This window comes from Melitaea cinxia, chromosome 5, assembly GCF_905220565.1.
Source record: "Melitaea cinxia chromosome 5, ilMelCinx1.1, whole genome shotgun sequence".
NCBI lineage: Eukaryota > Metazoa > Arthropoda > Insecta > Lepidoptera > Nymphalidae > Melitaea > Melitaea cinxia.
Window position 1 is genome coordinate 10663911 of NC_059398.1, and position 13838 is coordinate 10677748.

General features: G+C 32.7%; 2 protein-coding genes and 1 long non-coding RNA gene across 3 annotated transcripts; 1 reads left to right on the top strand and 2 right to left on the bottom strand.

Moving 5' to 3' along the window:
- Positions 1 to 150: 150 nt before the first annotated feature.
- LOC123654038 (protein brawnin) lies at positions 151 to 607 on the bottom strand. The gene has a single exon (XM_045590000.1). The coding sequence runs from the start codon at positions 605 to 607 to the stop codon at positions 401 to 403; it is 207 nt and encodes a 68-aa protein (XP_045445956.1). The 3' UTR covers positions 151 to 400.
- Position 608: 1 nt separating this feature from the next.
- On the bottom strand, positions 609 to 1051 carry LOC123654037 (small integral membrane protein 4). Its single transcript, XM_045589999.1, has one exon. The coding sequence runs from the start codon at positions 825 to 827 to the stop codon at positions 609 to 611; it is 219 nt and encodes a 72-aa protein (XP_045445955.1). The 5' UTR covers positions 828 to 1051.
- Positions 1052 to 9536: 8485 nt separating this feature from the next.
- LOC123654039 lies at positions 9537 to 10434 on the top strand. Its single transcript, XR_006743180.1, has 2 exons — positions 9537 to 9953; positions 10051 to 10434. It is a non-coding gene; the product is annotated as an uncharacterized LOC123654039 (long non-coding RNA).
- The last annotated feature ends 3404 nt before the right edge of the window (positions 10435 to 13838 follow it).

Genomic DNA, 13838 nt, shown 5'->3' on the forward strand with positions numbered 1-13838 from the left:
AGTGACTAAAATCCTAGTTCATTATGTAAGGTATCAAATTACACTAACATTCAAATAAATCAATTACATTATAAATTAAATTGCTTTTGACACACCAAATTGATTATAGAACTGTTCACTATAATACAGAGCCAAAAATAAAACTACACATAAGGGTTAACTAGTTTATATAAACATAGCTATAATAGGATTTCTACATATAACAATACTATGTTACAAAAAAAACTATGAATCATATTCGTTTATAAATATATAAATTTTTATTATAATGAAACAACTTTTTTGGATTTTATCGCAGTTTATTGGGTTTTTAGATGCCTGATGTTTTGAATACTTTAAAGAAACCATTGCCATAGGAGGACCTTCCAATAAAATCCAGAAAAAGTATTTTCATAAACTTTTATTTTAACACACCCTCTTCTTTGAGCTCCTGCTTTATCTTTTCTTGGACATGGACAGGAAAGTTCTCTAACTCTTTGTTTATATACTTCTGTAAATCATCAAGGGGTTTATAATGAATGTGTACCATTTGTGAACCAGCCAGCATAGAAAACAAAGCAGCCGTCGAAAACGCTATGTATTGAGTCCAGGTAACACCAGCAGGCATTTTAAACTGCAGAATATTTTTTAATTTTGTCTTCTACAATATCTTTCGCTTGTCTTTTCTTAAAAGTGTTATAAAAGTTAACTTCCCCAACTCTCCAATTAATCATAGAATATTCCAATGCTGCTCCCAAAATGAAAAACATAGGAAGAAATCTGTAAATCCCAAAAGTTTTCTTTCCAGGCCACTTATTTACAAATTTTTGAATCCAACCAATTCTCATTTTGAAAATCTACCCAAGAAAGTCATAATCACGTTTACTTTAAATATTTAACGAATTACGATAACATTTCATGGTTAACGTGTTTAAAGTCATAACATACTGGTCATAACTTTTATATAATAAAATTAAATGTACTTAATGGTAATTCTAAAAAGTAACCTACAATCCACCTCTCGTCGCTGGATAGTTGACATAATTCCGTAATCAGTAAAGTTCCGTAACTTATGTCAAAACCATGGTCAAAACCATAGAGTAGAATAAATATTATAGTCAAAACCATGGAGCATAGTGGTCAAAACATTACAGACATTTAAGAATTATAAGGGCGCGTTCCACCTAAGGCCCACAACGAATACATATGATAAATATACAGAGTGGGGATGACAATACGACAAAAATTGATAACACAGGTAATACTAGTTTATAGGAGTATTTCAAAACCATCAAAAAAGTTCTAACGTCAAAATCAAAAAAATGATTTTTTCAAACAAACTAAATAAGAAAAATATAATAAAATTATACTACAACATGTGTGACTATAGGTTCACTGACCTGTCATGACGCGCGGTGACACAACGAACTACTACGAACTAGGTACGTTGGTTTGTTTGGTCGGTCATAGTAGGTTACTAAATTTTTAAATTCTATCTAAAATAATTATCTTCTTATAATTTAATTCATTAATTTTGACATGATGTCGCCATTAGTGGCCATATTTTTTAATTTATTAAAAGGTCTAATAATTCTATTTTTTAACTCATCAACTGTATTTACGTCTGTTGAGTACAAGTCGTTTGTTACAAAACTTCACAGAAAATGCGGGATTAAGCATTGATCTTCCCGTATCCTCTGAAAAGCTTTTGAAATAGTGCGGCCATCGGTTGGACAAATACGGGTGTTCCCATATCTCTCCCGGTACTTCTGTATTGCTAAATTAGCCTTGCCGTGGCATTCTCCGTTAACAAAAATCATGTACTCCGAAGCTGTGTAATTATAACGTGGCATTGTAAATAAAATAAAAACTATTCTTACTATTAACTCTAGCGCCTAATTTCGCACAATTCACCTAATAACTATTAAACTAGGCATTTATTCTACGTTAATGTTCTTGTCACTATAAAAATAAAGCGTTAAAATATCGCACAATCACTCCAGGTCTTTCGAGATAATCCAATAATTAATTAAAACGAACAAAACTCGTGCGCATATGTAGAAAATTGACAAATCAACGCGTATGACATCAAGAAACAAGAGTACCTAAATAAACGGCACAGAGACCACTGGCCGCTTGTCGCGTACGCGGCAACTCAGGGAAAAACTAAAAACATGTTATAACATGTTTTGTTTACGCTAGCCTACGCACCAGGGCTGACAGATGTACGATTTTAATCGATACTATTTTTTTTTTTAATTTTTACTCATGTACGATCGCTAGACTAAAATCATACGCAAAATGTACGATTTTTATATTCCTATTACCTGGAAGCATTTCATAATTAAAGAAACATCATTCACCGGCAAGCTTGAATTTCGTTAATTTCCCTTACTTGAATGAACCTACCACTTTTATATGAATGAGGACTCTTTGAAAAATCATATAAAGGCTGTATTTGTTTGCTTTCTAATGAAACTTATAATTTATCTTGTGGTAATAATTGCGACTTGAAAAAAAATACATTTTGAAATAAAAAACAATTTGAAAATTATAAAACACTGGCTCAATTTGCTTTAAATTTGTTATGTTTTCCCCATTACAGTGCAATCTGTAATGTGAACGAGAATTCAGCGAAGTTAATTTAATCAGAACAAAACTTAGAAACAGTTTATCCAATGATACCCTTAAGGGCACATTATTAGCCTAGCAATTAATAAGAAGAAACGAAAATGATACGAATTTTAAGCCAACAAATTCTTTTGTTAAAAAATATGACCACAGAAAATTTTGTATGAGTGTGACAAATTTTTCTAGCAGCCCTGGCACAGCCAGTTGTCCTTTACACCGTTAGACGTTCTCAGGGTCATTGCAACACACGTGCCACGTTGATTGTTTTTTTCAGCTGTTGCAAGATTTAATATTTTAATGTGATAACGTGGTATTTTATTATTAATAATTGTTGTTATTGTTATTTGTTGTCTTTATCGCATTTGTTGAACTGCTCGAGCAAAAGTTTCGCGAATATTTTGATCTTGAAATAAATATAGTCAATGAAATACTTAAATTTATTAAATATTGTTGATATGCCATGTGTGCTCCCCGTGATATTACCTACTTGCAAAAACTATGTTAGATTCAGAACTTAGATTTTCAGAATTTAAAATTTAAGCATTAAAAGAAACAATAAATTTTTAAAAAACAAAAATTATAAAAAGAAAATTATTAGAATCATACTGAATATTAAAACTATTTAACAAATGTTTTTAATATGTCTTAACACAAAACTGACCTACAAAAATAGATAACAATTTTGCACGTTTTTCAATTACGCGTACGCGTAATATTATGTTTGTACCGATCGCGCTCAAAGGGTCGTTAACCTGCGGGTGACCGTTTATTAATGTTATACAACACGTAGTAATTGTAAAAAATGAAAAATCATATTTTTTGACTAAACTACTGGATGTATTTTATTGATTTTTTGTATGTGGGCTTGGAATATCATTACATATACGATGTCAAAGTTATTGTCGTATTGTCATCCCCACCCTGTATACTATTTAATTATTTACAAATCCATTTGTTAGCTCCGTGAACAAATGTCCAAATATTTTTGAAGTGAAAATTTCTTTTAGCGCATCGCACACACATACAATCTTCCGCAGGTAGTAAGTTAGGCTGATCTATCACGCTCTGAGGAACTCGGGACCACCGTGTGTACACGAGCGAGAAAGATACAGGCAGCTGAGTGCCTAGTGCGAGTTTTGTTTAATCCGTTCTCGCAATAACGGGCGTAAATTTTAACTTCATTTTGTATGGGAAATTGAAACTTCCCATACAAATTTTGGGAATTGAAAAAGACTCTGTATCAATTGTATCGTATACTATTCTTTATCGTCTAGGCTGCAGTATTTAAATTCCCATGCAAAATAATCGTCAGGTATAAACGCGTCTCTCTCATGTTTCTGTGAATAAAACTCACACTAGGCACTCTACTTTTCGCTGCTTAATGGCTCGATCAGGTAAACTCGGGACCGCTGAGTGTATCATTTTAGATCCAAAATGCAATATAATATCAAAAAGAAAGTTTGGAGTGATATTTCTTCGGTACTTTCGATTTATATTTCATTTTATATATTAGTGTTGACAGGTTCGCAGCGGAGCACAAGCGTACTAGTTTTTCGTTTTCAATACAAGTACAAGGATTTCTTACTTACACCATTTTCTGAACCACATGCTTCTTTTATCGTGCATACAAGCTTTTTACTAACAAGTATTGTTGCCAGATACAAAATGTTTCTCTTCTAACAATTTTGCCTCTTTTGTTAAGACCTCTCTCTGGACAGTCTGGACTGTTAAATATCAATTGTGTTTCTTTAACTGTTTTCCATGTCTCTACAGTTGTAACTTGACCTCCTGAAGTAAGAGCCTTTATCGTATTAAGGTATCGATAAATGGTAAAGGAAATTGATGTCCAAACAATTTCGCCACATTATTATGCCATTTTATCCAATAACCAAATCCTGTTTTTCTTTAATTCCCTATTTGACGATTTTTACAGCCAATGAAAGCAAAGTCACCCTTGCTGCCAAAGAGTAACAAGGAGGGGACTAGCCATGTACAGACGTTCCCCTCTGTCAAGATATAAGGCCAAATGGCCATATGTAAACAATAAAACTAGTTGCAGCCGCACTGATCACTAGACTAAATCTAGTTGCGCGATTGAATCAACGTCCTTCAAAAAATGCCAAATTGTTCTGTTTTTTGCTGCAAAAAAAGATCTGCCACGTCAAATTTGTCGTAAAAAAATAACATGGCGTTACCTTTCATACGTAAGTATTTTTTAATCACATTGTTACTTGTATACTTCTTTTAAACCTTTTTTAAACTTAAAAATTACAAATATTATCGTTCGTGTTGACTCGATTTGTTTACCAACACAGGCCGCTCGCCTGCATACAATATGCGGATCGGTCGAGCGACTGATCGGAGTCTATTTCCGAGAAGTCACTGTCACCGAGCGATAGTGTTGTTACCGGTTTGTTTGTAGATGGTTATCGATAAAAACGGCAAAGGCAAAAGAGGAGACAGAATTTTTTTAGATTTTGATTTATTTAAAATATTATATTGCTAGCTTTTTTAATAAACATAGTTATATAATAAAATTGCATTAAATTAAATATAATACACGTATTATGAGTATTAATACATTTAACTAGAATTACTTAATGTGAACTTCCACCATAATGTTTTATATAAAAATTTGGCAGGTTTTCTAAAAATCCCAATTTAAGGGATACATGGAAAAAAATGGTAATAACAGATTAACCTGGACGCCCACAAAAAATAGTGTAATTTGTTCAGATCATATCAATACCACTAACTTTCAAGTGTTGGCGAACAATAGAAGGATTAGTCGAGGGCACTAAACCAACACTAACGCCACACTGTTTTTGTCCCGTAAGTTTTTTTTTTTTGTCTCATGTACAAGATAATCAAGATATGTTTCACCTTAGTCATAGTAGTGAAATGAAGCTTAGATTTATCAACTTTGAAAATTAACAATGTCCATCCTTTCAAAGTCATCAACAAATCATTAAATCTAGCAGATGACAAGCTATCATCTTATGATGCCATTAGTGTTACGCTCCCTACTCCCGATTCGTTGACATCACCGTGTACATCATCAACTCCTCAAAATGTATGTTAACTTTAAATCGTTTATTGTAGACTGGCATTGTTTGGCACAACAACGTTGCACCAAACGTATTGTGACATAATTATAATAGTTAGACATAGACTGTCGCGACACTTTTTAACTGACTTCCAAAAAGGGGAGGTTCTCAATTCGACTGTATTTTTTTATGTATGTTACTTCAGAACTATTGACTGGGTGAACCGATTTTGATGATTTTTAATTTAACAGAAAGCTAATGTTTATCACGTGGTCGCGTTTAAATTTCATCGAGATCTGACAACAACTTTTTGAGTAACCTTTGATAACGCGTATATATTACGTATATTGTATTACTTGTCGATGTAATTGAAGTCAGTTATGTTTTCGTTTGCGAGTAAATACAATTATTGTAGATAATGATGTGTTCTACAAAGTCTACATTATATATTTCTATTATCATTAGTTTTTGCAGCGTACGCAATGTAAGGAATTTTTTAGGTTATTTTTTTATCCCTTGGGTACATTATTGAGTTTTAGTAAGGATCCCTAATATTTTTGAAAATATAGTATAACCTATGTCGCTCAAGGATAGTGTAGCTTCTCAACAGTGAAATAATTTTTTGAATCGGTCCAGTAGTTTCGGAGCCTATTCAATGCTAACAAACAAACAATCAAATCTTTACTCTTTATAATCGTTTAATTTACATGAAGATGTTTGATTTGTAGTATATAATAAATTAAGTCTATTTTTATAATAACATCTTACCTTTGTATCACTTTAAAAACCTTATTTCTCTAACCGAGTACTTGAATTTATCGATAATGCATATCGACAGTTGTTACAACCATGCCTGTAAGCAACTTGTCAGTGTAGTTGCGGCGTGTCATTATACTGTAATGCAAAGAGTAAAGGGGGCCATTGACGGTCAGTTTAACTGATCAGTTGGACTGATCAGTCCAACTGATCAGTCCAACTGATCAGTTTTTCGCGTCAGTTGAAATATTTGCCCATTGACTGGCGTCACTCCGGCCCTTCAGTTTTCGTCCGACCGGGCTGTTTAAAGGACGTGTAGGTACTACCTATTTTTGTCGAGAAAAAAAAAATGGATTCCGATTAAGAAGAAGAAACATTAATTCTTAAACGGCTACTGTTTGTTGCCATATACTGGTCTACAATGATCTATAATTTTATATGAAAATTTTTTATTATTAGTTGTACCTCATTTGTAATAAGTATGTCAATGGGCAATCGATCATGCACGGTGTCGTTAATGCCATTACTTATAAATGTATTTATTTTTTTCTAAGTGTTATTTATATGTATTTATAAAAAAAAGTATCTACATCAGCCGGCAGTTACCTATACCACAAGCATTACATTGATTACTGTAGGAAGAAACGACCGTGTGTATATGTTATAAATATGTATTAAATAAATAGTAGGTGTAAAATAAACCTTTTTTTTTAAATGTTTCTTCATTCATTCTGAATTTTCATATTTTTCAATAAATTCTGTCGTTATGACTCGTCTAGGGGACACCGTCGCCGACGTTTTAAATACAAAAACTACACTAGTGCACTCTCAATCACCGCGGACGCTGCTAGCAAAATGACGCGATTGGTTGGAATGACGATTACACACACACACGGGCAGTTGGGCGTCGGGCTGTTGATATTTTTTAAAATATCGATATATCGATATTTTTTCGATTTGATTTAATCGCCTTTGTTTAAAAAAATAAATAAACATAAGTCGGCTCAAAAATAATTTACACAGTTTATAATACAGTATATTTGTAAAACAAATTAAATTATAAGTGTATTAAAATGTAAGCTTCTAAGTAATTATTGTTCAATTTTAATAAAACAATAATGTGTACCAATATTCAGTAAGAGTTTTTAAAAATACTCGTTGTTTTATATGCGCAGTTGTTTGACTATTACGATTATTAGGCACTAAAAGATTGATTAAAGAAGTAATTCGTTCAAATGCTATAGATGTAGCAAAAGAAATCGAATATTTAACAGCTTTATTTTTCGTTTTTTGATTAAATAATATTCAACAGCTATTTCCGATAGCACCAGAGTAAAATGTTTACTATCAATCCAAATTTTTAGTGCATTTAATGACTTTGAAATATTTGGTTGATCTAAATACTGCTTTAATTCAGCAGGTATGTAGGTAACAAAAATTGTGGCAAAAAGTCATTAGACAAATTTTTCAAGAGTAATATCATATTTTCATGTCTGTCCCATGAGGATGAAGTTGTTTCTTTTTCTCTGCGTGGAGAATCGCCTACGAAAATTACATTTCGTTTAAGGACAATTACTTCTAATATTATAAATGTGAATGTGTTTGTTTGTTACTCTTTCACGCAAAAACTACTTAACTGATCATCATGAAACTTTGTATATATATTCTTGGAGGTATCAGAGCAACATAGAATACTTTATATAAAAATATATATATTATACGAAAAATAAGATCTCCCTAACTTATTTAATGGCTTCAAAGCGAGCGAAACCGCAGGTAAAAGCTAGTATATAAATAACTAAACTAAAAAAAATAATAGTATTTGCTCGCAAACGAAAAAAAAACCGACTTCAACTACATCGACAAGTAATACCGCATAATAATCACCAGCTTTCGATTAAATTAAAAATCATCAAAATCGGTACACGCAGTAAAAAGTTATGCGGTATAATACAACGTAGGTCGACGAAAAAGTAGTCAAGTAAAAACGCATTATTAGATATAACTCCAAAAGCAGTTGTTAGATCTCAAATAAATTTTAGTGGGATCAAATGACACGCAACATCTTTCGATTAAAAAAAAAAATTGTCGAAATCGGTCAACCCAGTCAAAAGTTCTAAAGTAACATACATATTAAAAAAAATACAGTCGAATGCGAACCTCCTCTTTTTTTGGAAGTCGGTTAAAAAAATAATGTAGTGTAAATAAAGTTCAGTATATTAGAAGAAGTTAGTGGATTAAATTAGAACATAATAAACTTATCATTATGTTCTAGTTTAAATAATTGACGAGAAAAAATAAAATAATAAAAATTTACTTTAACAAAACGAAGCGTTACGAAACATAAGTCTGTCTCTCTTTCTACTTTCACTAACTAATGTGTCCCTCTCAACTTCCGTTTGCCTCGCCTGATCACACTTTTCGTAACACTCTCAGTACATATTTATCAGCTTACTTCCCAAGTCAAGTGTGCGTAAAGAAGTTTTACTTCAAAATATCGAGTGTCGATATTAAAATTTCAATATCAAACTATCGATATATCGTCCAAAAAAGTATTAGTAATAAATATCGATATTTCGATATATCGATATTTTATCAACAATCCTAGTTCGGCGCGACGCGCCGGGATGGATTTACGTGGCGCGTCGTCAGTTAAAACTCTGGAGCGATGGTTCTACACTCACGATCAAATTTCGGAGAGCGCGTAAAACTTATCAGTTAAACTGATCAGTTGAACTGACCGTCAATGGCCCCCTTAAAATAGCTTGCTTATACAACTGTAATGACACAGAATGTATCTATGTGTGTATAAAAAATGTAAGTGTGACTTTAATTTAGTATGTGTGAGTTTTGTAGTGACAGACGATTATTTTTGTGTGGGAATTAGATAAAGTGTGCATGTGTGTAATTTCCCCCCGCAAAAAATGACAGACAGTTTTGTATCGGTAACAAACGCAATGGCTACTCCCCTCCGTGTTGCTCTATGGGTTTGACAGTTCAAATTTAAAACGTTAGATTAAACTATTTGCATAATATTTGTTCTACTCTATGCGTTAAACTGTGACGTTAAAAAAGTAACTAAAGGTGACTGAATCACAGAACATATATACCCTAAACGGGGACTGAATAATCCATTAAAACCTATCAAGCAACCAAGAGAACAATTGGAACCAAAATAAATATCACACACGACTTGTTTGGATTTAATAAAATAATTGATTAAAAAAGTTGCAAGGGCCTGAACTAATCAGTTACAAAAAACAGTGTTTAAAGTTTAATATCTGTGAAGTGTGAAGGATATTTTTTGTTATGAATTTGATGGACTTCCTTCTACAATAAATCTATGTAAATAATATTATTCGAAGCTTTTACTAATTAATATTTGTACTATTTCAACATTTAATTATTGGTTTTATTGTACTATGCTGAAATAAATGAAATCAAGATATATCAATTGTTATGAAAACTCCCAATTTAGAAAAGGAATTTCAGGATTTTGTAAACAAGATTGCCCCTACAAAATTGACTGAATGTTTTCAGGTAAAGTTGCATTCAAAAAGTTGGGGAATTTTAACAGACTATTTTTTAGAATCAGTTAAAATAAATCGATATAAGCCTGATCTAGTTTTTTCAACAGCTATTCTAAAAGTAGCAGATGGATCAAAGCAAGTAACCTGTGTGGTAAAAGGAAAAACAGTTGGTCTTTTATTTGGATTAAGTGAAGACGAGTGGTCAGATGTTGAAAATATGTGTGGTAACGGCCAGCAACTATTTTACAGATATTTCAAAGATGGCCTAAGTAGGAATTTTAGTTGTGAGCAGAAACTTTTTTATAATTTTTGCCTTAGCAACCGAAAAGAGAATGTTCTAATTGCCCTATTCTGCAGAATAAATAATACTAGGAATAAAGATAAAAAGGATGCGATGATTCAGATTTTCCATTTGAAAAAATCAAGTAGTTACATATTGGACTTATATTTAAATCATTTAAGACAACAAATATAAATGATACTGCCATGTCTATATTATTTTTTTTGTAATACAGCAATATATTATGTTACAACTAGTTAGTAATTTTAGGATAAATAAAACAATATTTTTATGCTTTGTGTTTAAAAATTGTATGAGCCCTTATACTTATAAGAGTTGAAGTAATTGTTTTATTGTGTGTTTTAATTTTAATTAAGTAAAAGCGATAATAGCTTTTATGTTGAATATGAAATAATGGACGAACTTTGCAGTTTAATTAGTGGTAAAATTTACAACTTCACTTTTGTCATCTTCGTAAATATACAGTCATTAAAATCTTTAATGTTACATGTCTATGTAGAAGAAATAAGGCCTGTTTCACCAGTTGTGAAAAAAAGTTTATCCTGAAAATAAGTAACATACAGACTTTAACAGCAGGAGGTAGAATAGACCATTAGGATCTGTTGCTCCTCAGTTCATAAGCTATGAATACTAAAATCGTGCGGGTGTAGTGTTGCGTGCGCCATGTAGTCGCATAAAAACCTGCGGTTTGCGGGTTTGACGTTCTTAACATGTCTCAAAAGCCTCCCCATTTTTCCAAATAAATATCAATAAAACAATAATACCTAGTATAAGGAAATAGTAATGGGTTTTTTATTTTTTGTATCTAGTTCGTTCCATAAAATATGAAATCAACTCTATTATCGTTACCAGGGACGTAGCGTGGGCGCTGCCAGAGGAGCCATCGCCCCGGGCGGCACACGAAAAGGGAAGGAAACGAATCAACATGACTTTTTTTCAATTGACAATAAAAATCCATATCTTTTCCGCAATGTAACACACACAAAAAAAGAGTAGAATTAAGAACCTCCGATGTTAAAGACAGAATTGAGAACCTTCTTGAAGTCAGTTAATAAACATAATAAAAATTGGGCTTGTAATGAGTGTGTTAAATTAAATTGGCTAGCAAAATTAAATGAATTCGCAAGGGCGGTAAATTTTTGGTGGGCCCCGGGCGGTAAATAACCACGTTACGCCACTGATCGTTACAGTACCGCTCCTGTGGAAAAACGATATTAAATGTTAAGTTCCATTGGGGATCCTGATAGATCTATTTGGATCGAAAAATGCCCAGATAAAAATTGTATTTTAGCGTACCGTCAAATCTGGCAACTTTGCCAAGGATTACTAACTTTGCCACCAGCAGAGTGCGAAAGATAATCCTTTCTAAAACGTTGTACGCATATTTTTTAATGTTATAACTATTTTAGAGGGAAAATTCGGTTATCAGTTGGCAACATTTGTTTGAGTAGGGCAATACCACGGCAGTCAATTTTCGGCATTTCCAATTCGAATTCAGTCTGTTACCTAGCCTTAAAATTCAGTGCTCAGGAACTTTTAACATTTTCGTCGATAAGCAACGGATCCAGGTATGTAAGTTTCAGATATAATGTAAATTTTATCTCGAGGATTAGATTGATTACCTTAAAAATGCCCTAGCGTTTGAATTGTGTCTCATAATTTTGTTGGCAATGCTACCAGACTATGGTGGCCAGTATAATATGGCAACTATACCATGTTTTGTGACGACCTAGGGTTGTACACGAGTAAAAAAAAAGTAATATGTAGATGACACAGTCAAAAAATAAAGTTTTATTTTGTAGAGCTTTACATTCTTGCTAGTTTGAAACTTTTAAAACTTTTATATTCTTGCTAGTTTAACTTAATTATTTCTTAATATCTACTTATAAGAGTCAATACTTACCAACACGCAAACAGATAATATTCATACTAACACGAATGAAATACATATTATATGAAACGAAAAATTTTGATGGCTATGTGAAATACTTTTGTACAGTTGTCTTTGAAGAACCATAATAATTTCTGCTAAAACATCAACTCTCAGAAAGCTTCCACCAACAATCGGTTCTGTAGGTATTAACCATATCTAGCTTTATCCTGCGACTTTTGTCAGCCCCTTTAGTAGTAGGTGGTAACTTATTTTTGTCTATTATTTTAGGAAATGGGTCGCCGTAACCGACGAAAACTAGGATCAAGACACTATAAAAACTATACCCAGGAAATGCTAGAGTTAGCCGTTGATCTGGTGAAAAAAAAGAATATAAATTCACTGGAAGCAGAAAGACGATTTCTTATACCTCGGCGTACAATAGAAAATAAAGTTAAGGGACTTCATTCAAAACTTCCCGGTGGCCAGTTACGTCTATTAGACTCTGAGGAAAAGGACATCGTGGATGTCTTAATAGCCGCTGCAGATTTTGGTTCCCCATTATCTCGACTAGATCTACGTATACTTATCTTTGAATATTTGAATAAAAATTGTCGGTCTTACCTATTTTCCAATAAAATACCAGGTAAATGGTGGGTAAGAAATTTTTTAAGCAGAAACAAGGATGCATTAACTGAGCGAGCAGTACAGAACATAAAGAAGGCACGGGCGGAAAAAACTGTGGGTGAAATCGAAAATTACTTCAGCAATCTTGAACGCACTGTATTAGATGTCCCTCCACGAAATATTCTAAACTATGATGAGACTAACTTATCCGACAACCCCGGATCAATAAAATGCATTTTCAAACGCAAAGTTAAATATCCCGAAAGAATATTAAACCATTCAAAAGGTAATATTTCTATTATGTTTGCCGCATGTGCAGATGGATCTTTATTACCTACTTATACGGTATACAAATCTGAAAATTTGTGGTCTTCATGGTGCATAGGTGGACCACCGGAAGCGAGATTTAATAGAACGAAGTCGGGATGGTTTGATGCTTTAGTATTTGAAGATTGGTTTAGGACTGTCGTTATTCCATGGGCTACTAAGCTTGATGGACCGAAAGTCGTTATTGGCGATAATTTGTCGAGTCATCTGAATGTGAATATTTTAAGGTTGTGTGAGCAGCATTATATACGGTTTGTATTTTTACCACCGAACTCTACACATGTCACTCAACCATTAGATGTGGCCTATTTCGGACCATTAAAAAAAATCTGGCGGCGAATCCTAACGTGTTATAAAATAAAAAATCTATCTGAGGCTCAAATAAATAAAACTCACTTTCCCATATTGTTGAAAGAGTTACTGATAAAAACCGAAATTTTCGATAAGGATAAAATTAAATCAGGTTTTAAAGCCACAGGCATCGTCCCTTTTAACCCCCAAAAAGTCCTTAAGAAACTGCCTGATTACGAAGAAGAAACAAAATACAAAATAGACGCAGCACTTTTAGATTTTTTGAAAAAAACTAAAGCGCCTGATCCTCTTAAGAGAACAGTATCAAACAAAAAATTGAAAATAGATCCTGGATGCTCAATTTCATGTCAAGATGCAGAAAAAATTATGAATAGAGCAAAAAGAAAACAAAAAACATTAACCAAAAAGTTGAATAATCCAAAAAATAATGAAAAACATGTAACTATTTTATCAGATGT

Coding starts and splice junctions, on each gene's coding strand:
- LOC123654038 (XM_045590000.1), bottom strand. CDS start 607: ATGCCTGCTGGTGTTACCTGGACTCAATACATAGCGTTTTCGACGGCT.
- LOC123654037 (XM_045589999.1), bottom strand. CDS start 827: ATGAGAATTGGTTGGATTCAAAAATTTGTAAATAAGTGGCCTGGAAAG.